A 25560-nucleotide genomic window follows, 5' to 3' on the forward strand; every position below is an offset into this window, starting at 1 on the left:
CAAAATTTTGAAAAAAAATGTTAAAAATAAATTAATAAAACAATTTAAAAAATAAAAGGTTCCCATTCTAATTAACTTGATACTTTTATGTAGGATCTATAGGGTTGAACAAAGTCTTACAGTCAATTGGAACAGACTTCTTGTCTTAATTTCATTAAATGGGTTTCAAAAATTTTTTTTAACTTAGTCTAAGATCTTTTGATTGTCTGACTTGATTGAGATATGTTCTCACCTAGTTAGTTTATCGGACTAAAATGGTAGAGTGGTTTTAACCCCACCCTTACAAATGTAAGGCAATTTCTTTGGGGGGGGCACTAATAGTTGGAGTACCAGAAGTGCCTCAGGCAGGAGTTAGTGTTTGAGTTGCACTTTGAAGGAATTTACTCAGCTTAGTTTTTTTTTTAAATATTTTTTTTTGGAGGGGGGAAGGCAGGGTAATTGGGGTTAAGTGACTTGCCCAAGGTTACACAGCTAGTAAGTGTGTCAAGTGTCTGAGGCCAGATTTGAGCTCAGTTCCTCCAGACACCAGGGCCACTGCTCTACTCACTGTGCCACCTAGCTGCCCCTCAGCTTAGTATTAAAAAACTGGAATAAGACTTTTGGGACACGGTCTATCTACAAAAATATTTATAGTTGCTCTTTTCACAGCAACCTAAGATTAGAAACTGAGGTTTCTCCATGTTGTGGAATGGCTAAACAAATTGTGGCATATGAATGTAATGAGGTATTATTGCTCCATAAGAAATGATGAAATGGACAATTTTAAAGGAAACTGAGAAGACCTATATGAACTGATGGAAGGAAAATGAGCAGAACCAGAACACTTTATATAATGATAAGAACATTAGGGAGAAAAAACAACTTGAAAGCACTCAGAACTCTGATCACTGCAATGCTAAACCAAGAGGCCAAAAGAACAAAGATCAAACTCTCAGCTTGCCTCCTGTCAGATTGCTGATGAACTTAAAATGGAGGAAGAGACATATGTTTTCAGACATGGTTCAACATGGGAGTTTGACTTGGTGGGCTACATAGCTATACTTTCAGACTTTGTCTTTTTTTTGTTTTTTGCTTTTTTTTTAAATTACTCAATGGGGAAGAGAGTAGTAGGAAGGAGAGTTTAATAAAAATGTATGCTCATTGAAAAAAATTTAAGAAGAAAGCAAAATAAATACAACGTAATTTTGGGAGGGGCTGGGGGGAAGTGGATATGCTGCTAGAAGGGATCAATCAAAAAGTAGTATCCTATGTCTTTACAAAAAAAAGATTTGTTTGGCCCTGGAGTCAGAAGGACTTGAGTTCACATTCAGCCTCAGATACTTACTAGCTGCATGACTCTAGACAAGTCACTTCATCTTGATTGCCTCCAAAAAAAATAAAAGTAAAAAAGACATGCTTATCCCATGTGTTTAAAACATTTAGCAATTATATTAAGCAATCCATGAGTGCAAAAAAACCCCAATTACATTAAAACCCTTTCTTGGAATGCTTTATACTTTTCACAGAAACTAAAATAACCTGTTATACAATTAGTCACAAATATAGTTCTGGGTTTGGTTTTTGCCCATACACAAAAAGTATTGTCTAAAACGTGTCTTCTTGTGGCAACTAGGCTGTGCTATCACTGTGTTTGGCTGAGTTCATAAATCTGTTGTAGCCTGTAGTTTCCTGGTTACTTCTCTGACTCTTCTCTGCTGCTAAGTTTTGTTTCCTAATAGTAATTAAAGTTTTCTGCCACTGCCAGACCTACTCTTACACTGGAACCACCATAGCCACCTTGGTTTCATGTTTTGGCAAAATATTGACTCTCACCATAGGGGCTACAGTTCCTGCTTCCAAACTTTCCTCCTTTCCAAATTATGAAGACTCATTTTTGTGGTTCCAGAGTCTTTGTAGCTTCCTCCACCTACAAAATTGCTTGCACTACTAAAACTGCCTCTGCCTCCTTCAGTGTTATAGCTGCCACTCCCACTCTAGCCACTATCCTGGTTTCCACAGCCCTCTTCACCATTTCCATAGCCTCTGTTTTCTCCATAGAAATGAGGACCACCTACTCCAGAGCTACCGTCACTGCCAAATCTCTTGTAGCTTCTCCCCTTCTGACAAAACCACCATGACCACTGAAGTTTATACCATCGTTGGAGCTATTTCTACCGAAGCTGCCATGGTCGCCATCGAAGTTCCCAGAACCACTTTGGCCTCTTTGACTAGATGAAACACTAACCATTACCCACTTAGGGAAGGCTTTCTTTATTTCACAGTCATGGCCATTTGCAGTAGAGTATCTGAATAACAGAGTCGTGGTCATTGAAAGTCACAAAAGCAAAGCCCCTCTTTCTTGTCACTGACTTGGTCAGTTGTGACTTCAATCACTTCAATCTTTCCACATTGTTCAAAGTCATTTTTCAAGTAGTGTTCCTCACAATGCCACCCACAAAGATCTTTTCACAATTAAATGGGCACCTGATCTTTGAGAATCCTCTCTGGAAACAGTGCTCTTTGGTTCAACAACTCTGCTGTCCACCTTGTGAAGTCTTCTATGTTTAGCAATAGTCTAGCAATAGATAACAGAACCAAAGCCCCCAGAACCTTGATATTTGGATCCCTCATTTTCACACAATCTGTGAGCATGCCCCATTGTGCAAAATGGCTCCTTAGACTCCCTTCTTTCATGGCTTATGTTGTCTTCTTTGAACTCAAAAGCACCAACCATCACCCAGAAGATATACTAATCCTTTGTATCTCACCGTTTCCTCTTTGTGCCTAGCTAGCAGGGAAATGTTTCCGTGAGACATGTAATCAAGAATCCTAGAAATAGGAGAAGAGGTCCTCCATAATCTTTGGTCTACTGACCATCCTCAGTCTGTGACTTAGAGGAAAATTTCAGGCCATTCAAAGCACTGTCATATGCTATATGTGCTTTGGGCAATTCCTGAAAGAACTAACCTTGTCTAGGCCTAAAGATTAGGTTTCTTGTCCACTCTGCTATTCTAGGATGGTCATCTTACTACAGATATGTCCACCTCCTACTCTCCTTTTCATTGGTGATATTAGGAGCTTGTTTGGTCTTTGAGGGACTGAATGTGCCCTCTGTCATGACATTCCTGATCTCTGTCCCTCTCTTGCTAAGTGGTCAGAATATACAAGATAAGACAGAGTGGACTTGATCAGCAGCTGGTCTCCTCAGATGCAAATCTGTGAGCCTCATTGGGGAAATGTCATTCTAGAGGAAGAGGTGACTATAAAGTTCTCTCTCTCTCTCTCTCTCTCTCTCTCTCTCTCTCTCTCTCCATATATATATACACATATATATGATGAATCTTGTTTTAATGCTATTTGTGCCGTGTGACAGTCCTAAAAAATGAGGTGATTTCAGTACAACAATGATGCTATTTAATAAATGTATTGTGTTAGACTTTGGATGGATTTCAGACCTGCCTATACCTGATTTTCACTGTTAGATGTTCCCCTGCTCATGCAAGCTTTTTTCACTCCAATTTTAATACAGCTATGGTATATACCATTTGTAATATTTTATGTTCAAATGTAGAAGGAGATAGTCTTGTGGAATGGAGTGTGGCCTGGATTTGGGTTCAGACTCTTTCTGATACTAGGCAAATTTTCTAACCGGCTGCCTTCTTTCCTGCTGTGTTCACACATGGCCAAAGTCCTTAAAGAAAAACTTCAATTGAGCCTATCATCCCCTCAAGCTATCATTCTTTACCTCTCCTCTGATATGTTTCTCTGTGAACATCCTGCCACTCCCTGGAAGAACATGAACTTTTCCAGGGCAGGGGTCTGTCTCACTGCTATTTATATCTCCAGTACCCAGCCTCCTGCCTGGCACATAGCAGTCAACAGATGTCTGTTGGTCTAATGACTTTTCTGAGAGCCTCAAGCAACTCTTTAAGACTATAAATAGGTTGCAATCTGCATACTTGATAAAAAGTGTCTCTCTTCAGACTGGAAGCTCCCCATTTACAACTGCAACTCATTGAAAATTAGTTAGGAGAGGCCCAGGCTAGACCTTCTCAGTCCTAACCTAGTACTTTGTTCTGTGCCTCTCTACACTGGTCATGTAACACTGTGCATGAATTATCTATATTTTTGTCTTACCCCTCTGCTGCATTGTAAGCTTCAAGGGACCAGTGCCTTATTATTCTCATTAATTCAGTAAGCATTTATTAAGACCCTATCCACTAACAGTTACTGCCCTCAGGGACCTTATATTTCACTGTGAGGCAAGGATAGAAAATTAAATATAATATACATGCAAAGAAATTTTTTTAAGGGAAGTAGGAGTATAGCAATGGAAGTATGTAGTTAACAGGTTTTCTGTAAGATATGATTCTTGATCAGATTTTCGAAGTTAGGGATTCTCTGAGGCAGAGTAAAAGAGGAAACTCATTCCAGGATGGGGGTCAGCCTTTGCAAAGGCAAGAGACAGAGTGTTGTGTATGAAGACAAGCTAGCAGTACAGGATGACAAGAAGACTGAGTACCAGGGAAAGTAATGTATAATAAGCCTGGGAAAGGCTGGAGCCAGATTGTGAATGGTTTCAAACGCCAAGCATAAGAGTTCGTATTTATCCTAAATTTTGATTCTCCATCCCCACCTATTTGTACAGGATTTTGCACACAGTAGGTATTTAATCAATGTTTATTTCCTCGAATTTAATTATGTCTCTCTCTTTCCTGTTAGATGGGCTGATTGGTAGCTAGCTCCCCAAGGACAGAGATTGAGTCTCCTTCCTCAGACAGAACGTTCTGAAAACAGGCTTTCTACAATCAGTTATTCAACTAGCATTTATCAATTATTTGCTGTGGGTCAGTCACGGTGCCAAAGTCGGGTAAACACAAAGAAAGACTGCTGCAATCTCTCTCCATCTCCACTGTTGACAATCATTCCCTTTCCCAGGATTCAGCTCAACAGTCACTTCCCTTGTAAACCTTGCCTTTATCTTTGCTGAGAAAGCAACCTGGAGCTTTTAGCCCCCACCATACTCTTCTAGTTTCATCCTTAGCCATGTGCTTTTCCTATCATCCTGTGTACACCATAATCTTCTTGAGGGCAGAGATTGTGTCTTTTTCATCTTTGAATTTCCAGTAGTGCCTTGCACATAGTAGGTACTTAAATGGTTGCTGAATTAATGTGTCCTACAACAGACTGGGAACCCCTGGGGGCGGGAGCCCCTCGACCCGTTTTCCCCAAGGTAATGGGCTTCATTTTCCCCATCTGTGATTTCTAAGACCAAGAGATCCTGGCGAGAGAAGCTGGATTTTGCTCAGAGTGAGCACTCAGTTTGGGGGCTTATTGCCTGTGTCTCCTTAGAGGGCAAAGCCACGAGAGAGGAAACCGAGTGCTTCCGAATGTTCTAAGCACATATTTTCCTGGTGAGCAGGCGGGGGTATGGCCCAAGGGGCGTTTCCCCTCCATCTCTTTTAGCTTTTCTGGTGAACACGCTCTGCCCCCCAGCCACCTTCTCCACCCTCTCTGCTGCGTTAAATTTCCTGCAAGTCAGGAGAAGCGAGGAGATGCAGAAAAGAGAGGGTTAAACCAAATCACAAGCAGGACACCCAGCCCTGCCCCCGGGAGGGCTCCCCAAGCCGTGCTGCCCTGCAGCACCTGTGCAGGAGCCAGACAGTGCAGGGGAGTGGGTGGTGCAGGGCAGACAGCGGTATATCCAGTCTGACAGAGGGCGGGTCTCCTCAGAGCCAGGCGAGGGAGGAGGCAGCTAGCAGCAGCTGCCCGAAGCAGGTACGTCGTCGGGATCCTCTATGGGCATAGGGAGCCGCTGAGAGCGAACGAAGCACCAGCTCGTGCCCTCCGCTGCTACTTCTTCACTTCCAGCCCAGCACCTTCTTTCCGGTCTCTCCCCACGCCCAGACCCGTGCCTCCAGCCACCATGACCCTGAACCACTCTCCGCTCAAGACCGCCCTGGCCTATGAGTGCTTCCAGGACCAAGACAACTCCACGCTGGCTTTGCCGTCGGACCAGAAGATGAAGACCGGCACATCCGGCAGCCAGCGGGTGCAGGAGCAGGTGATGATGACGGTCAAGCGGCAGAAGCCCAAGTCCTCTCAGTCCTCCACTTTGACCCACTCCAACCGAGGTAAGGACCCAGCACCGGAAGGCGAGAGGTTCACCTTTGCGGCCCCAGCTCCGGCACTGCGGCGGGACAGCTGGACAGCAACCGGGGCTGAGTCGCAGCGTGGGTGCTCCTGACAGTGCTGGGGCTCGATGGAGCTCCCTCTCTCGAGTTGGGAGGTGGGGGAGGGAGCCGAAAAGGAGGCATAGACTGTTTTTTGGGGGGAGGGAGTTGGTGGAGGTGGAGGAGTGAAGGTCAGGATCTATGGGGTTCGGACGGTGTGTCCTAGAAGAGGCTGGCCAGGACTGGACGGAAGCCGGCAGCTATGGCCTCACACTTCGGTGTTCTCCAGTACAGAGGCTAGCCTCGATGTATGCTGCAAAGAGCTGGGAACAGTCTTAAATCTTGACTCTGAGACTGGGGAGTTTGTACTAGATGAGGGCGTTGGACTAGGCGGTCTGAAGGACGAAACAAAGGTCCTTCCCAGTCCTAAGTCCTTTGGGTCCTGGAAAATATAGCCCAGCCTGGAGGTTGGCTTTGTCGGTCAGTGTGAATGCCGCGAAAAAGTAGCGTCGCTTCCCGGAGCTTGGGGACTTATGGGGGTAGCCAGCTCCCCAAATTCTCGGGGAGCACTCTGTAATGCAATCCCGAAGGAAGCTCGTACCCACCTCCTGAGCTTAGATTGGAGAACTGAAGGGGATATTTTATTCCGTTTTCTACCGTCTAGTTTCTCGGTTTTGGGGATAAATAGGGGAGCTGTTCCTCGACCTCCCATTTGTTCTGGAAAAGTGAAGAGGAAAAACAACAGTCTTAGGTAGCTCCCTGACAGCGTTCTCCTCACAAACAACCCTGTGAGGTGGAAAGTGAAAATATTATTTCCAGTTTACAGATGAGGAAACTGAGGCTTTGAGACTAAAGAACTTGGCAGTGATCATCTATCCCAATAGGTTTGAAGTCAGGGTTGTCCTGACTTCAAGTCCAGTACTCTTTCCAGGACACTGTGCTGTCTCAGCAACTGAGGATTCGGGTTTGTCTTCAGCTGGAAAAGGGACATTAGCCACTGGGCTTCCCTAAAGGCGCTAAGACGGCTGGGGCTTAGAAGGTTAGTGATGCTTGTTGGGCGGTGTACGGCGTGGACAGTGGAGAGATCAGAAAGGGAAATTGTGAGCTTTGAATGTGCTTCCCGGAGCCTCTGCTGCCCTGAGGAAGGGAGGGAGGACAGTAAGAGGGATCAGATTCATGATCTATCCTCTTACCAGCTCCTCTGCTCCCTTCCCTCTGTTTCTCGAGTCGCACAGTGGCCTCCTCTCAGCCCCACCCAGCCCAGAGAGTTTATGCTGCACGAGGCTCTAGCGAGCCCAAAGCATGGGAGGGGCAGGAACTTCAGGTCTGCTGTGGGAGCCATTGGGACAAATCATTTTCCTAGGCTAGCTAAAGAGCCCTTAATCTAGATGGGGCTTAACTACTACAATGACTTCAAGACCAAGGGAGATGTAAAGGAAGGGACTATCAGGAATCTGACTGTATTTTCTATTGATTTTTGACATCAAATACACAGAAATAGCAAGAATATCTTGTATTTAAAATGCAAGTAAATCAGCATTTTTTTTTAAAAAAAACTGTATCATTGAATTTCAATTTACTGAAAGTCTAGTTAGGACGCGTGATGGAACGGCCCAGAAGTTCACGTCAGTCAGTCAACAATCTAACCTAGGGACTGACCCTCCTCCAGCACAGATACAGAGATGAGTAAGAGACAATCTTTGGTCTCAGAGAGCTTATGCTTTCATGCTTCTTCTCAGGTTCCTTTAGAGTCAAAGTCCAAGCATCCAGGGTGGGAAGGGAAGGAAGAAAAAAAAATAGATGTTTGGGCCTCCTTATTGCCAGAACCTGTGGGTCTCTTTTTGCTCTTTAGGGTTTCCAATTCTAGTCCCAAACCTCTCCCTGTTGAATAAAGCTTGCCCCTAAAATAGTGTTGAGCCATTTGGAAATGGAATGGATCCCTCTTGGAGCTACAGCCTCAATGATTACATCTTTACAATTCTCCAAGAAACTTGGAAGACCTCAAACAGAAACTCTCCACCACCATTCACTTCTTTCTTTTACCTTATTCTTCCCTCAGCTCAAGGTGTTTTTTGTTTTTGTTTTTATTTTTTTTGTTTTTTTGCCACAGTCAATCTGATCTATTCTTACTGGATATGGTGTTGCTCTTCCCTTTTCCTTTTCTAAGGCTCCTTCAAGGCTATATAAACCTCTCTTCCTGGGAAGTTTTCCCCGTTCTGCCAAACCCTTCTGCTTGTAGATGACTTTCCCCTAGGGGACTTTCCCACACTAACTCAACTTATTCCATTGAGGCCTACCTATTTGGCCCCAACCCCTCCCACCACTCCAAATATTGATTCCAATTCCATATTTAGGTTGCTATATGCAACTTATTGCTTGCTTGCATGGGGGCTATATTGCTGGTGCTTGTATTTATATATGAATACATGTGTATTCTGCCACCTCCATCACGTTGGAAGACTTCTAAATAGAGAGACTGGGTCTCTTCCTTTCTTGGGTTCTACCAGCTGCCTGACACGGGAGGCTTTGAGGAATTCAGTGCATAGTGCTCACAGACTACTAATACTGGTTCCCTCTCTTGAAAGTCTGCTCCCCCAAACTTGCGGGTTTCTACTCCAGGGAAAAGTTTCCCAAATGAAAGACCAGTTTTCCCAGTGGTATCTAGGTTGGAAAACGTGGTTGAGTTAATTGGAGCCGGTGTTTCTGGTTTACCTGGCTCCTCTCACTAATTTTTTGAACTGCTCTTGTCAAAAAGCAGCCCCAAAGGGTCCCAACCATGGAAGTATCAGAGATCTGGAGTTGAAAGGAAACTGAGAGGCCATCTAGTCCAACCACTTCATTTTCTAAATGAGGAAACCGAAACCAGAGAAATTTAGTGACTTGCCCAAACTCATACTGGTAGCAAGAAGCAGTTAGGATTTGAACTCAGACCTCATGACTCTAAGTTAAATATTTTTCCCGCTGAAGCAACTCTTTTGGTTCCATCTGCTATTCTTTCTAATCTGTTATTCTCTCTGGATGTTCCCAGAACCTAGTGTCCAATATCTGTCCTAGGTCCCACCCTTTAGTTCCTAGGAGGTGAGAGAAGAAGCAAGCCTTGGTTCTACTCCCTTGACTATTCAGAGAAAGTAGAAGGATTCCATTTTTTCTTTAGAGGAGATGTTAGCCACCTCCAAGAAGTGTCTGAGTTGTTTGTTTCCAGGAGTTAGATGAACCTGGTTCGTTTTTGGAGGGAATATAACTGGTATGCAGAGAATATGTTTTGAGCTTTGCCCAACTTGCTCATGTCATTAACCCAGTTACTTTATTTCTCCCCATTGTAGGGGTGAATTGATTGATATAATTCCTTTGCAGACCTCAACACAGCAATTTAAAAAAATTTTTGAAAGGAAATAGGGTGGTCCCATCTGTTTGGGGAACTGGGCACTCCCAGGTGCCAACCCACCAAATCTTCTGCCCTCTACACCAGGGAAAAAGGCAAATAGTGAAAGGCCCTGTAAAAATAGTCCATTGACTGCCTTGCTACTCTTTTTATCAAAGGGCTCTCTAACTCCCTATTTCCTGGCCCTCAAACTCTATGCCAGGGTATTTTTATGTTATTGGAACCAAATTTGGAAGGTTAGGGAAGGAGAGGGGAAAAGGGTGCTCCATGAAAGGATCTAGGCACTAAATGTTTCTCTAAGGTCCTGGGTGGGGCTGGGCACTAACTCTCCCTCCCTCCCAGTTCTTTATTCCTGACCCTCCTTCACTCTCTTGGGGTCATTGATGCAGACAAGGGGGTTATGATTCAGGTTTGTTTAGGCTGAGACTGCCTTCCTGGAGGCTTAGAGGACTGAGTCAAACTCACTTCAAAGAACTTGTTTGCCTTTTCCCTCTATGAACTCAGGATTCTGAGCAGGGAGTGGCTATGGGGAGCTGATCATTTGGGTGAATGAGCCAGAAATAGCAGCTGGGATTGCATTAACCAGTAAGGACATTCTCTGATGGCTCCTGGGGACGTGGATTGTGTAGCCTAGGGACCCTCACCCCACCCTTATCCCTCTAGTCCACATTCCACTTCGTTTCCTTGACTGCATATCTAGTTGTTGGTCTCTGAAGCTGTCTGAAAGTAAAAGCTGTATCTTTCAAGACCAATGGGTACATTTGGAACAACTTCTCCCTCCCTCTCAGCATGGACTAGTCTTCGTGTGAAGTAATAAGGCAAAAAGGTAGGGAATGGGGCTGGCTCTTGGGAGATACTCCATGAGGAGAGCTGTTTATTAAGGAATTATGCTCAAGGGACCCAGGGGAAGCTTCAACCTGGGAAGAGTTACTGTAGTATGTATGTATGTATGTATCTAAATATATGTAATCTATCTTATCTAAATGTCTATCATCCATCTAAATATCTCTATCTATCTATCTGTCTGTCTGTCTATCTATCTATTTGGGCTGGAGCTCTTGAGGAATTCCAGTGTAGATCAGCAGGGGCTCTGCACTTATTTTATTAGGGAATTTCCTAGGAAGGAGTTAAATGACTTGCCCAGGGTTACGCAGCCATTGTGAGACAGAGGAAAGTCTTGGACACTATTTTCTTTGGAGTTTTATTTCAAACATCCTTATATCTCCTACTACTATTCCCTGCCAACTTTTAGGCACAGTAGAGTTTGTAAGGTCTTAGAATCCTAGACTTAAGAGCTAGAAGGCATCTTAGAAACCATCTAGCCTAACTTCCCTCCTTTTACAGATGAGAAAACTGAGACCCACAAAGGTTAGGTGATTTTCTCAAAGTCCCACAGCTTAAACTAGAATCCAGACCTTGGTAGCTTGTCCCCAAGTCTGGTGCTTTTACCACTACACTACCCTAGAGTCTAAATTCACTACACTTGCTACAAATGAAGACATCCTACACTACCTCCAGGATGCTTAATTGAAGGAACTTCCTATTTTGTATTTCATCATCCTGGCTTTATTAAGTGAACTGCTTAAGGTAGTCCTTTTGAGCCCATGGACTGAGTCTTTCTCAGTCCTTCCTTTACAGAAACACCGTTTCCATGACGTGACTCCAGGGTCCAGTGTCTGAATCTCCAAACATGAGTGTCTCAATTTGATTCTCTCTGTGGCCGGGGCTGGAGTTTCTACCTCTTTGGATGCTTTTCACCTAATCGGTGTGCCTGCTTACAAACGCCTGTGTGTCATGCCTCAGTCTGTGCTCTCCGGAGTGTGTGGACTCATCGGCACATTGAGTGCTATCAAAAGTTGTCTATTTTTGTTGAAACTCATGAGTGCAATCCAGCTGATAGTAAATTTAAAACTGACCCATTGCTTCTCTCCTTTGGGGAAAGGTGTTTTGGGGAGACTAGGTCTGAGATGGGCATCTTTATTTTAGCGATGGAACTTGTTGATCTCACTCCAAAAGCACTCGATTTTCTTCAGAAAAAAAAACAACTTGTTTTAAAGTTAAAGTTTCAGCCAGAATTTCCCCTGGCCTGTTCCAATGAATGCAAAAATGCAGGGCATTCAAGGGTGTTTCACAGTAGTTGACTTTTCTGTGTATTCTGCTCTCCTGCTAAGTCAGCTTGGCAGTGACTAAAATACCAGTTTGCCCCACCAATTATGAAAATCAATGGGGCAATTGTTATGGACTTAAAAGTAATAAAGTAATCTTGTGATGCCATTCTGGGGAAAGGTGAGGTGAGATAATATAGGTGTGGTAGATCGATGGGAGAAAGTGGAAGATATTTTAAACTCAGAAACATAGAGTCCTTCACACACCCCTCATAATGATATCTGGCATCTATAGAGTAACCGTATATGCTTTCGAAGTGCTTTGTGTACATTATCTCCTTTGACCCTCACAAGGACGGTCTGAGATAAGCCCAACAGATATTATTAGCTCCTTTTCACAGATGAGGAAACTGAGGTCAAGAGAAGTTAATCAGCACTTATTTTTTTAAAACTCAGTGATCCTAGAGGAGAGGTGAGTTCTGTCTCCCATTCTACCCATGCAGACTTCTTAGGCACAGAAGATTGGATGCTGCCCCTATTCCCATGAGGCCTCTCCACCATCCTCAGCCCCTCAGGCCCACCAGCGAAGAATGGATGAACAGGAAAGAGAAACAAGGCAACAGTAGCTATGGGAAGGCACAAGTCCTAGCAAAACCCAACCGAGTCACATGGCATGAATGAAGGAATGTAGGCTGCAGAGGGCCTACTTGTTTCCATCCTTCTGTTTTGTATATGTGCCCCCCAAAAGGAGGCAGGGAAGAAAAGAGAGGAAAAACTATGGTAAGAACCATACCAAAGTACCTGGTAAGCTTGTGCTGAACTCCTTGCCCCCTTCTAGAGTTCCCAGAAGCTTACTGAATGGGAGGCCATTTAAATTGAGACACTCCAGACTCCTGGGCTCAAAGGGAACATGTGAGGTTGTCTGGTTTTTTTGTCCTCCCTCCAAATGCCTAAATCATCCCCCACAGACATCTGCTTCCCCAGTTTCAAAACTCCAGAGGGAGAGTTTTCACATGCCTTTGGAGCATGTTTATTATCAGGTTTCATAAGTTCTTGGTTATATCTTACCCAGATCCCTCTCACTTCCTCTTTTTGGCCCTGTCTTCAGTGCATACATGGACTGCTGTTCACCATTCCCTCTGAATAACATCATCATTGACGTCATCAGGGTAAAGGAACTAACATTTTCAGAGCCGAGAGAGAGATTGCTCCTCTGAGTGAGAGAAGAACTCCCAATGTCTTAATCTGAGCTCTAGGAATTTAAAAAAAATATTTTAATAACTATATTTCAAAATAATTGGTTTCCTTTGTAATCCTATGTATTTTATTTTATTCACTTAGAAATATCATTATGAGAGACAGTGCATAGGCTTTACCAGATTGCCAAAGGCTCCATGAAACACAAAAAGATTAAGAACTCCTGACTTAGACAGACATACCCTAATCCCATAAAATAGAATTTTAAAGCAAGTAGAAGGGTTGAGTTTAACTACAGCTTAAAAAAACCTAGAAGAGTCAAGCCTTCTTAGGAGCCAAGATATTTATTTGTGAAATCTCTGTTTCAAACTTGAACTGTTTCTTTGAAGAACTACATGGGGATTTTGGACACCAGAATTTTCTTTGTCAGTTATACTTCTGTCCTGAATGCTTCCAGTGTGTACAGTCCAGTCCTGGAGGATCTAGAGAGGTCCAGCTTCTGCTTTTGGGGGAGTTCCCAGCCTGATGGGAGAGATAAAGAAAAAGTTCCTAACAATTAGAATGATTTAAGAGTGGAATGGGCTGCCTTTGGAGGCAATGCCTCATTTGGGGACTTTGGGCAAAGGTTGAGTAAAAACTTAGTACGAATATTTGGCCAGTTCCAGTTTGGGCCGGTTAGTTTTGAGGCCCCTTTGGTATGCATAGCTCTGTAATTCCGTGATCTTTACATTCAAGCGACTACCAGTCTGGGAATCGGAGGGAGGCAGAGTTGGCCAATATGTTCAACGTGATCCTAAACCAAAGCTCAGAGAGATGAAGTCTAATTTCACACAGCTAGTTAGCGGCAGAGCCAAGAGTCTCCTGACTCCAGGGCCAGTGCTCTTCTTACTGTGCCATCTAATAAGCTTTTTTTGTTTTTAAAGTGCCTTCTATATGTCAGGCATTGTGCTATGTACTGGCAATATAAAGACAAAAATTAAACAATTCCTACCTTCCAAGAGCTCATGTTCTATTGAAAGAGGCAAGGTGTATATGTGTGTGTATGTATATGTATATATGTGTATATACATACACATATACATATATATGGACACACATACATATATACACACACATATGTTTATATACATACATTTCTATATCTATCTCTGTCTATGATCGAGAGAGAGAGAGAGAGAGAGAGAGAGAGAGAGAGAGGAGGAGAGAGAGAGAGAGTCTTTGGCACTCTCAATAAATAGAGAAGACAGGGTCTCTGGTCTTAAGGTGCTTCTTGTCTAATAGAGGAAGCAAGTCCATGCTTGCAGCTATGTACTTACACACAAAATATACACAAGACATGCCCATGCATAAACAAATATATGATGCGGCAGCTGGACCAAGCTTTAGTGTTGACTGGAAGGATGATGGTGACTTGAGATGGATAGGGTTTGTATGGACAATTTTCTGAGTAGGTATTTGAAAGATGAGAGTGACAAACTTTAGTTGAGAGGAAGAGAATGAACATTTGAGAAATGCTTGAGTGCGTGAGAAATGACTTATTTTTAAGGTTGTAGGCAAGAGAGGATGAGTCATAGGGCAATGCACACATGTCCCAATTTCTCCATCATCTTATAGAAAATTTCGTCTATCTTCATATGAGAAGAAATACCACCATTTTCATGGGAGCTGAGAAAATTCTGCCTTCACCTAGAACACAGGATAATCTCCCTTTGTTGAATGCACCAAGGGGGATGTAGCTTATGGGTAATGATGTTTCATAGTGTAATTATACAATAATCCAACTGGTTTGTTGGTTTCTGAGTCAATTTCACTATTTGTGTAATTTCAAACTCTGAAAAACTTAGTAGATTAACTGAAGTTATCTTGAAGGATAAAAAGGTTTCTAAGGTATTATGGAGAAGTCCAGAGGAGAGCAGCAGAGTAGAAAATTAAGACATGGTTGTCTTGAGTGGCTTCCTAAAGTGGGGATTTGGGGAAGAGCTCTCTACTGCCATTCAGAGGGAGAAGCCCCACGGGCAGAGGGTACTGATGAGGTGTCGGTTCCAGGTCTGAAGTCATCTTGCAGAATGAGGAGGTTCCTGATGGGGAAGTCCAGAGGAGTGGGGGGATCCTGCACTAGTCCAGAGATCCAGAGGAAAGAAGAAAACATAGTTCTTGCTCTCAGGGAACTCTCCATTGAATGAGAGATGTATGTATTGCACATAGGCAAAAGACAAAGTGTATGGCTAGTTGTTGTTGTTTGGTCATTTTCAGTCATGTCCTACTCTTTCTGACCCCTTCTGGGGTCTTCTTGGCAGAGATACTGGAGTGGTTTGCCATTTCCTTCTCCAGTTCACTTTACAGATGAGGAAACTGAGGCAAACAGGTCAAGTGACTTGCCCAGGGTCACACAACTAGTGAGTGTCTGAGGCTGGATTTGAATTAGTCTAGTACAAACCAGGAATGTGAGTCCTAGGGAGAGATGGAATCACACTATGATTTTTAACTAGTGAAGTTAATCAGAGATTGCTTTGTTGAGGAGATAATTTTTGAAAGAGGTGACTGTTTAAAGAGTTCATAGATTTAGGACTAGAAGAGACTTCAGAATCCACAGCCTTCATTTTACAAATGAGTAAACTGAGCCCCAGAGAAGTTAAAGGACTTGCCCACACTCAGGATCTGAGATTCTCTGACTCCAACTTCACTGATCCTTCCACTTTAATTTCTATGTTATTCTCAGGCATGACATCTAAGGACTTAGTATTCTTTTAAAAAATATTGTTACTCATTTTTTAATTTTGATAACTTTGGTTTCAACCCAACAGAAAATCCCCAGTCAATATTTAAACAACTCTCCTTGTCCCTGAGAAAAAGGATCTTCCATGAAAACACTGAAGCAAAACCACTTGACAGTATGATTGAGGCCAATAATACATACTCATTAATTTATCTTCTAATCATTTTAGGGGAGAGAAGGCAACTTTTGTTTCAGAAATAGGCTGTGTCACTAGAGAGATTTGGACCTGCATTCAACACCAATCCCCCCTCCCCCAAGTTGTCTTTGGTACTTAAAGATGGGGCTGATGTTAAAGTCACTTACAAATACTTTCATCCTCTTCATCTCCAGGAAAATCTGAGATTCCAAGTGAATTATAGCTGTAGTACATATCCATTCTGGCCCCTGCCACCTAAATGCCAATTGTGTTAGATTTTACCATTTTATCCCTCAGTCTCTGGGGAAGAGAAAGAGATTAGTTTCACAATTCAGCTAGATTCCTGTAGAACACTGTCCCAGTTCCAAGTCCGAAACTCCCCTGGGGCTTGAGTGTTAGGCATCCTGCCTTCTCAGGGTTCCCATGCTGCAATCCAGGCTCCAAGGTCTCCATGGCTCAAACTCAGTCTCATGGGGGATCACTTCCAGCACCTGAAGCTGAGGATAAAGGACACAACAAAAAGAAACATTCCCAAGCCTGTTCTCTGAGTCAGGGTAAAAGAGAGGGAGCAGGGGAAGAAAAGTCCTTCCCCTTTCACCAGCTCAGTTCATGGCATCCTTACAATGGATGAACTGGGATCTTCATCTTCGGGATGCAGCAGATAAAAATGGCAGAAAGAGCCCAGCTGAAGGAGATAATCAGAAAAGAGAATTATTGGCAATCAAAGGAGGTTATCCCTGCCCAAGTGTTAGCAATGGTTCCATGTTAGGCAAATTGGACATACTCAAAAGGTTCCCCAAGAGCATTTCCCGAACTGGGTGTGCCCAGAGAAGTCCGAGTTACATTAATGACTGGTGTTTCATTATCTACTGATTTTATCCCTGGGGAGAACCCAGGAAAATAGCTGGTGGATACCAGCTGCAGATAAGGACCATGGATCAGAGACTAATAGATTAGAGATGAAAAAGACGTTGGAAGTCCAACACCATTTTGCAGATGAGGAATCTGGGGTCCAGACTTTCTAAGGTCAAATAGTAGACCACTGCTCTTCTGACTGAAAGTGCAGGGCACACATAGGGTTTATTTTCCCACTCTGTATTCCATGTTACTAGGCGATGAGCTAAGTGTGTTCTTAGCTTAGGAGCTGGGAAGGGAAGCCTATGTTTATGGTGGTTTAGGAGCCTGCTTATAGGCAGCATAGAATAGAATAGATGGAAAGCTATTTTCCATCTCATCCTAGGAACCTGAGAACAGGAGAAATGAAGTGAGTTGTTCAGCTAGTAAATAGCTGAGACAGGATTCGAGCCCACGTTCTCTGACTCTAAATCCAGTGGGATTCCGCTCCCCCACTCTAATAGTATAACTAGATCTTCTCTGGAAGACTATTCTAGAACAAATAATCTTCCTGGATCAAAAATAAGACTGAGTTCCCTGAATGGGCCCTCTGAATTAGCTGAGCTAGAATGTTCAATGTCTGATAGAATGGGTTAGATCCCACGTTATTGTTGTTCAGCCTTCGTTCTCGAAGAGGTCCAATGACATCCCAAGAGTGATGTCTTGACTTGCAAGTGAATTGGGTATAAGTAGGGCAGAGCTGTGTAAAGTCATCACCCTCGATCTCTCTTCCAGAGTCATTGAAGTCCAGTGGCAAAACAAAGGTCAAGATGGCCCAGGATGCAGTGGGTGACCTTGGCCTTTCTAAATTAAGGTCTTTCCCAGATCTCAGTTTGTCTGAAGACATGCCCATTCAATGACTTAAGACGAACTAGAGCAGCCCTCTCAGATGAATGAGGAGTACAGTGGTTACCAGGGAGTTGGAAAGAGGGAAAAGAGATCTAAATGTCCCTAACTAAACTGAAGATGCAATGTATTCTCTTGTCAAGACTTACCATTTTATTATTAAGGCACTGAACATTGTTTTGAAAAGTCCTTTTAATGGGTTGTTTCTTTTTTTTCCTATTGTATTTTTGTCTTCCATTTTCTTTACATTTATTTGGTCAGTACTGTAGGTCACTTACTAAAAATGAATTCATTTACTCTCCAAGCAGAGCTCACATTTTGCTCATCATTTTTTGTTTGTTTGCCAAAGTCAACAAAATCCATTCCAGTTCTTTGCTTTAGTGACATTGAAGGATTAGATTAGAAAGACTCTAGTACAACTATTACACCTGCAATTTTTACGTAGAATTTTTTATATTAACAAGCATTTATCTTCTCTGCCTCTCTTTTCTCCCCTCCTCAATTGAAAAAACAAAACAAAACAAAGAGAAAGTCAAGCAAGGCAAATTCTTATATTGGCCCAGTCCCAAAATGTCCGTGTCATTCTGCTCTTTGGTCCCCATTTTAGAGATGAGGACACTGAGGTAAAAGAGGTGGAAGGATGGACCACCCCCAACCCCCACCAAGACCACATAGCTAATAAATAGTATAATTGCATGATGGCTTGAACTTGGGTGTCCCAAATCTAGATTTAGTGTTCTTCCGATGACATATGACATCAACATGTCTGTGTTCCTTCTGGACATCTTGGGTCTTCCTCTTGAGGAAGAGGATTCACAGATGATGTGGCTGAGGCTCCTTAAGGATGGGTGGCTGTGAGGAAGGGTTGGGGTGGGGGAGACAGAGAGTCTTTGTTCTGCACCTGTAAGACCAGCTTGTTTCTCAGCCAACCATGTAGTGATTGCTCAGGAAACATCCTGAAGGCTACCTGGCCTCTGGGAGCACGCCAGCTAGCAGGCCCTGATACTGCAAGGTAAACAGCAGAGCCAAGCCTTGTAAGGCTGGTTTTCCCCAGACCCTGGAAAAATGCATTCAGCCACTTCTTTGATTATCCTGCAGGAGAATCTGTGCAGGGTTGATACTTAAGAAGAAAGACCAGTGGTAGAGTTTCATGCTCAAAGTAGGGACTAAAGCCTAAAGAATAATTTCATTTAGCCAGGTCATTTAGCCACTGCTTTAAAGCTGGTAGGGATCTTAATCCAATCCCCTTATTTTACAGATGAGGAAACTGAGACCCAGATATGGGCACCATCTTATTCAGGGTCACCATCTAGTAAGCGTTAGAAAAAGGGTTTGGAACCAGGTCTTCCGACTTCAGCTCTGGCATGCTCTCCACCGCATCACATTGGTATGGAGCGCTGTGCTGGCACTGGAGTCACTGTCCTTCAAATGAGAGTCAGTGTGGCCTGATAGGAAGGGAGCTGAATGGGGAGCCAGGAGCCCTGCTCTTTGTCCCTTCTCTGCCACCAGTGAGCTTTGTGACCTTGAGCAAATAGCTTTACCTCTCTTGCCTCAGTTTTCTCATCTGCCAAATGGAGATTCAATATGGTCATCAATTCTATTCAACAAGTATTTATCAAATGTGTACCGTGTGCTGGGCACTCAGCTTACAAAGTCAAAAGGGAAGCTCTTAAAGAGCTCATATTCCACTTTACGGGAACAACATGTACATAGCTAAGTATATTTGGGCAGTGCTAACTGTTGGAGAAATTGGGGAAGACCTCTTGTAGGAGGTGTCATTTGAGTTAAGAGTGGAAGGGTACTAGGGTTTCCAAAAGGCAAGGGTGAGAAGGAGTGATGTGATAGTCATCGAGCCTGGGGAGAGTATGGAAGCAGGGGAGAGAAATTGTAAAGGCTGTATCAGTACTAATTACACCTGAAGTCTTGGCCCTTCCTCAGTTGTGTGTGTGAGTGTGTGTGTGTGTGTGTGTGTGTGTGTGTGTGTGTGTGTGTGTGTTGTTGAGGAATGAGGGCAGGTATTCAGTTTTAGTGTGTATGTGTTAATAGAGGGGGAGGTGTTCTTTTGTGGAGGACTTCTAGGGAAGGGGATGCCATCACTAATTTCTAATGACAGATTCCCTTCTGCGAAGGAGAAGTTCAGTGGGAAATCATCCCTCCCCAACAGCCTAGGATCACTGGCTCTCTTGGCCTGAAGAGAGTACCTGTGGGATGCTATGGAGATGTATATCTGTTGACACTCAAAATTTTCCACCCAAAGAGTGGCTGGCTGACCCACACGTGCCCCTTGGCAGAGAGCTGACTACACAGTGTATGAGCCAAGCCAAATGTTTAGCCTGCCAAGCCTTGGTGGGTATCATGGCAGCTGCCAGAAGGACAAAGAGGAGGCAACTGAAACCTGCCTCTGTTATGCCTCAGGAGGCTTGATCAAATAAAGGCCCAGAATCTAACAGGAGCCAACCCTGGGCTTCATTTCCTCTCACCCTTTCTAGGGGATGCTCCAGTGGGAGGTGGAGATCTAGGAATCACAGGGCCTGGAGTCAAGTCTAAATTTCAAGAGCTGAATGGGCCAAGCAAGTCTCATGATGCCACCATCATGGGTACACCTCTCCACGGGAGTAGAGTTTATCAGAGTGAAAGATTTTCCAGAGTGGGAGTCTCCAGAGATTGACAACAATTACTGTGACATTACTGAAGTGCAGGAGAAAGAAGACAGAAGCATTGGTTCCATGACTCTACCTCTTTCTCTATCCCCTTGACACCCCAATTATCACGTCCCTGAATACCATTGGCCTAAAGTGAGAGCTAGAAAGGACTTCAAAGGCTTCTAATCAAACTCCTTCATTTGGCAGAGGAAGAAGCTGATGCTCACATGGGGATGTTACTCACCCAAGGTCATGTGACTAATTAATGTGACAAAAGAAAGAACAGTGAACTAGAAGGCAAGAGGACCTTGAGCAAGTCACTGCTCCTCTAAGAATTTATACAACTGTAAAATGAGAGGGCTAGGCTAAATAATCTCCAACGTCCCTTCTAGCTTGTTAAACCTATAACTAAGAATAATAATAATAATAATAATAATAATAATAGTAATAATAATAGTAATAGTTAATATTTATATAGTGCTTGAGATATATACCCACCACCTGGCTGCCCTCCACCTCACTGCCCACCACCTAGCCACCCACCGCCTCGCTTTTCAATATACTCTAAGCTGCATAACTGGGACTGGAAACTATTGTCCGTCAGTCAGTCAGTCAATGAGCATTCAGTGAGCATCCACTGTGCCGGGCACTGTGCTCTAAGGGTTGGGCATACAAAGACAAAAATGTAACCATTCCCCACCCTCAATGAGATTCCATTCAGTAAGAGGAGCTAATGTATATATCCGTAAATATATGCGGAATAAATCCTAGGTAATTTTGGAGTGAGGAGGCACTAGCAGCTAGGGATTAGCAATGGTCACATGTTAAAGGTAAGACTTGAGCTGAACTTGGAAGAAAATTAAGGATTCTAAAAGGGGGAGGTGAGGAGGGAGTGCATTCCAAGTATGGGGGGGGGTGTCAGCCTGAATGAAAGCATGGAAACAGGAACTAGTACGCTGTGTATGAGGAATAGTAAGAAGATTCATTGGGTTGGACCACAGAATGAGAGAAGGGAAGTAACGAACACGAGGGTCCCTCCAACTCCTGCAAGGCTACCTGAGCTGCAGGCTAGCTCTTTGTCTTCTAAGCTGATTGATCATCTCCTTTCAGTTGAATGGGTGAGGAGTATGGATTCCTGACCTGACTCCAGATGTGCAGCTCTCTCTCTCTCCAAACCAATTCTTCTCTTCTTATGATCACTTGGACATTGTTCTACAGAGACTAGAAAAGAAATAGTGCCTGCCCCTAATGGGCTTACATTCAGGAGGGGAAGCTAACATGTACCTTTGTAAATATGTGCAAAATAAGTCCTAGGTAATTTTGGAGGGGCTAGGCACTAATAGTTGGGGGAGGGTGGGAGCAGGGATTAGGAAAAGTCAGAGAGGTGTTGTCTGGTCCTTGGGCTAGAAGGATGCTCTGGGGTCATATAGTCCCTTCAGGTCATCTCTTTATGGACAGCAGCTAAGCCACCTAAGTTTTTGTTATTTCTTTGGAATGATGACACTCTCCTCTGTGTTGGAGACCTTTTGGGCCCCTCTGGAAGGAGCTAGGAGGACAAGGGATACAGATGGGCTGATTTCACTGAATGGAGTTAAAATTTTCCCTCACTGCTTGATGGGAGAGGGATGGGTTTCAGATCCCAGAGTCCCTTTTAGAGAGAAAGGGCAGGTGCATCTCCTTGTGGGAACACGTTGGCTCCGCCTACTGAATGTAAGCTCATTGAGGGCAGGGAGCAATTACATTTTTGTCATTGTGCTTCCAACATCTAGAGCACAATATCTGGCACAGTAGGTACCTATTCCTCTCCGAAGTCTGAGTTTCAATCAACAAGTCAGATATTTATTGACCATCTTCCATGTGCAAACCTTGTGAGGGATACAAGGAATTATAAGGCATGATCCCTGCCTGCAATGAGATTATAATTTAATTGAAAAAATGGACACCACGGAAATAGCATTATCCAGTGGAAAGAGCAGTGGATATGGAGTCAAAGAACCTGGGTTCGAATCCTGTCACTGACCCCACCAGTGTGGATGTGGTCGTATCACTTCACTTCATTGGGCCTCTTGAAAAATGAGGGGTTTGGACTAGAGGGTTCCTATGGAGAAATCTAAATCTATAATCTAGATGAATGCCAATGTAACGATACAAAGTCGTACATGATAGTCGCCTGCTACAGATAATACAGAAGAAGGAGGGATGCTTTGGGTAGGGATGGTCCCAGGTAGGGAGGAGAGGAGCTAGCTGATGTCACCAAGTTGGCAGGCTTTAGCTCTGCTTTCTATGATTCAAGGCTGCCCCAGAAATAACCCTAATGAGACTCTACCCTTCTAAAGAGCTATTCATTTGTAGATCTCAAGCACCCTGAAAACATTAATTAATCCTCAGCAGAACCCTTTGAGGTAGACATTGTACTTAATTCAGCAGCTAGAGGACCTGAGGGATGAAGGGATTGGCAGCTCACCCAGTGACTTGAGGGGGGTGACTCTGAGATTAGAAACCAGGAGTCCAGCCTCCCAGTCCTTGATTCTAATGAGCCAGAAATGCTTTTGTAGATCCCATCTTGGAGAACTTCCTTTGAAGGCAGCAGGAGAATTTTATTTTTTATCTTCTGTATTAACTCCATTGCTTTGCATGACATCTACCTCTACCTCTCAGTCTCAGTCTCTCAGAGTCTGTGAGCAACATTTCCAGCCAACAGAAGAACTGAAACAGATAGTATCTGTGCTACTGGGAGAGTCAGGAATGACATGGGGAGTGAGACTCAAGAGTCCTGGCTCCAGCTAATGGCTACTCTCCACTTCCCCCGCCCACCCTCCCCCCCCCTCCCCCACTGCCACTCCCTGCCTCCAGTATCAGGCTGAGTTCTGATTCAAGCACACTCATGGAATGTAAGAGGAAGAGCTCAGATCTGAAATCCTTGTACAGAGCAGAACAATGGGACTTTTATCCCTGTGGAATTTTTTTCTTAACCTTGCTGGGACCAGTGGAGTACTCACTTGGTTTATGGGTGTTCCATGGTGCTCAGAGAGGATTTAGAAATTTATAGATCCTGCCAGCTGAATATGGGAGACTCAGTCTTGCAAAGTGATGTCTGTTCCTTAGGCTGGAAGGATCTTGTGTTGTCATTCTCTCCCTCCAGGCTAGTTCCTTTATTGGGGGAGAGGGATTTGAGGGATTTTTCTAAGTTCCTGGTACTTCTTTGGAGTCTTGAAACAATCCTTCTGGTCAGGAATTATTTTCTCCTTGTCTCACTGGCATTTCTCTTCCCTCTTGGCACCAGAGCTCTCTTTTTTAGAGAAATGGGAAATATTTACTAAAGATGATGATAGAGGAATAGTGGATAGATCAGTGGACTTGGATTCAGGAAAACTGGAGATGAAATCTGGCCCCTCTCTTTCTAGCTGTGTGACTCAGGACAAGACACTTAGCTGCCCTTTGCCTCCATTTACTTATCTACAAAATAGAGATAAGAATAACACTTACCTCCCAGGGTTGTTGCAATATAAAATGAGATATTTATAAAACTTTTAGCGTAGTGCCTGGCACATAGTAGGTGCTTAATAAATGCTTGTTAAATCTGAAAAAAAACCAACACCAGAATAATAGAGCTATTAATTGCTAATGTCTTCTTCAGCCTCCTCCTTAAGGATGACAAACACATCACTTCTTCTAGTGTTTCTTTTGGGCTTCATGGTACATAAAGTTAAGATGACCTTAGAGGAGACAGTCCATGAGTCCATTAGGGGGTAACTAATGTATGTGGCTTTCAACAAGAAATGAAGGAGTTGTTCTTCTTCCTAATCTTGTACCTCTGTTTTCCAGGTTCCATGTATGATGGGTTGACTGACAATTACAACTATGGGACAACCAGCAGGAGTACCTATTACTCCAAATTCCAGGCAGGCAATGGCTCCTGGGGATATCCGGTAAGGACTTCACTTTGGTTGTGAAAAATCTGGAGTTTTTAAAGTTCTCAGACTGCAGATATGGAGAGTTGATGTGGGATGGGAATGTGGTTGTCACAATTGTTCAGGTGAGGCTCAATGGCCATGTCAAGGGCAATACCTTGGATAGCAATACCCCTCCACTAGTGACCTGATAATAGTTTCATAGCCCTTCTTAATGGGGCCTCCTGTTTCTGTGTTAGTCTGATCTATCTGAATGTCTGAGATGATGGTTAGGTGAATGTCTCCCATAAATTTCTTACCTATGTGTCTGTTCCCATTTCCAATGGGGTGGGATTTGGAAGCAATTCAGGTCAGTTAATGCAACAATTCTAGATAGAGACATAATCATATATCACTAGAGATGCAAGTTACCTAGTCCAAATTCCTCCTTTTACAGATGGGGAAAATGAAACACAGAAAGGGGAGTGACTTATCCCACAGTCATTCAGGGAAAAAACCCATCAAGCCCAGAAACTCCTAGACCTGATCTTCAGTATTCTGTTTTAGTCCCAGGAATTTCTTTAGGATCATAGGATTTAGAAGGAGCCTTGGAAGCTGGGTATCCCACACCCTCATTTTCTAGATGAGGGAGCTGAACCCCGGAGAACTGGGGCCCAAAGCCACACTGAAAGCCAAAGTAGCCAAGCCATAATTCAAATTCAGGGGGCCCCTTGACCCCAAACCCAGTAATGTTTTTTCCACTTAACCATGAAGGCCTTAGGTACACGTGTTCAGAACTGACCCTTTCCACAAGCTCTTAAGTACTTACATGCTCATGGTTCCAGAGCGTGTCAGTCAACCCACTACATTCCGTTCCTGTTGCTCATCCGACAGAATTTGTTTCATCTTTGACTTCTACAGAGCAGAAATCTTGCCTATGTCCTGTGATGTATCTAGATAAGGGTGGAAAGGAGGGGTGTGGCCATATCCAGGTCTGTATTTATATGGTTTGATTCCTTCCTTCCTGATCTCCTCTTGGGGGTGATTGCAGAGAATATCTTCTTTTGGGTGACTGTAGGGCCAGGGCTGAGGAGTGGAATAAAGTTCAGTGGCAGGTTCATTTCTTTGTCCCACTGATTACTCAGCCCGTTTCTCATCTCTCACTACTCCATGAATACTCCTGGCTAAAACATCCTTTGTGGCTGAGATCTGGCTCAGGATGACCCTGGCAAAGGTGGCCAGTTCATCTTCACTGAGGAAGGATGGTCAATGGTTCTCCATCTTTACTGAGGATAGAACAGATAAAATCAGTTGATGGTGCTCCATGAGGGTTATAGGTTCACACAAAGTGGTACAACCTACTACATCGTTGGGGGATAGGTGACAGAGGGAGACTGAGGAATTCTCCTTGAGAAATCTTAAAAAAAACCATCCCCATTTATGGTGGGCTCCTGGAGGCAAGGAGACAAGCTAAATAATTTTTTTTTTAATTAGGGAAAGATTCTCTGGTTTGAAGCTTGTATTTGGCAGAATATGATAA

General features: G+C 43.6%; 1 protein-coding gene and 1 pseudogene across 1 annotated transcript in view; one reads left to right on the top strand and one right to left on the bottom strand.

Annotated features, from left to right (window-relative positions):
• Positions 1-1711: 1711 nt before the first annotated feature.
• On the bottom strand, positions 1712-2673 carry LOC118846804 (annotated as a pseudogene).
• A 3232-nt stretch (positions 2674-5905) lies between these two features.
• PKP1 (plakophilin 1) overlaps positions 5906-25560 on the top strand; it is a 78537-nt gene continuing 58882 nt past the window's right edge. Inside the window, exons 1-2 of the mRNA XM_036757348.1 lie at positions 5906-6113; positions 23956-24059. Coding sequence (XP_036613243.1) covers positions 5906-6113; positions 23956-24059 — 312 coding nt within the window. The remainder of the gene's footprint in view (positions 6114-23955; positions 24060-25560) is intronic.

Source organism: Trichosurus vulpecula, chromosome 4 (assembly GCF_011100635.1).
Source record: "Trichosurus vulpecula isolate mTriVul1 chromosome 4, mTriVul1.pri, whole genome shotgun sequence".
Classification (NCBI taxonomy): domain Eukaryota; kingdom Metazoa; phylum Chordata; class Mammalia; order Diprotodontia; family Phalangeridae; genus Trichosurus; species Trichosurus vulpecula.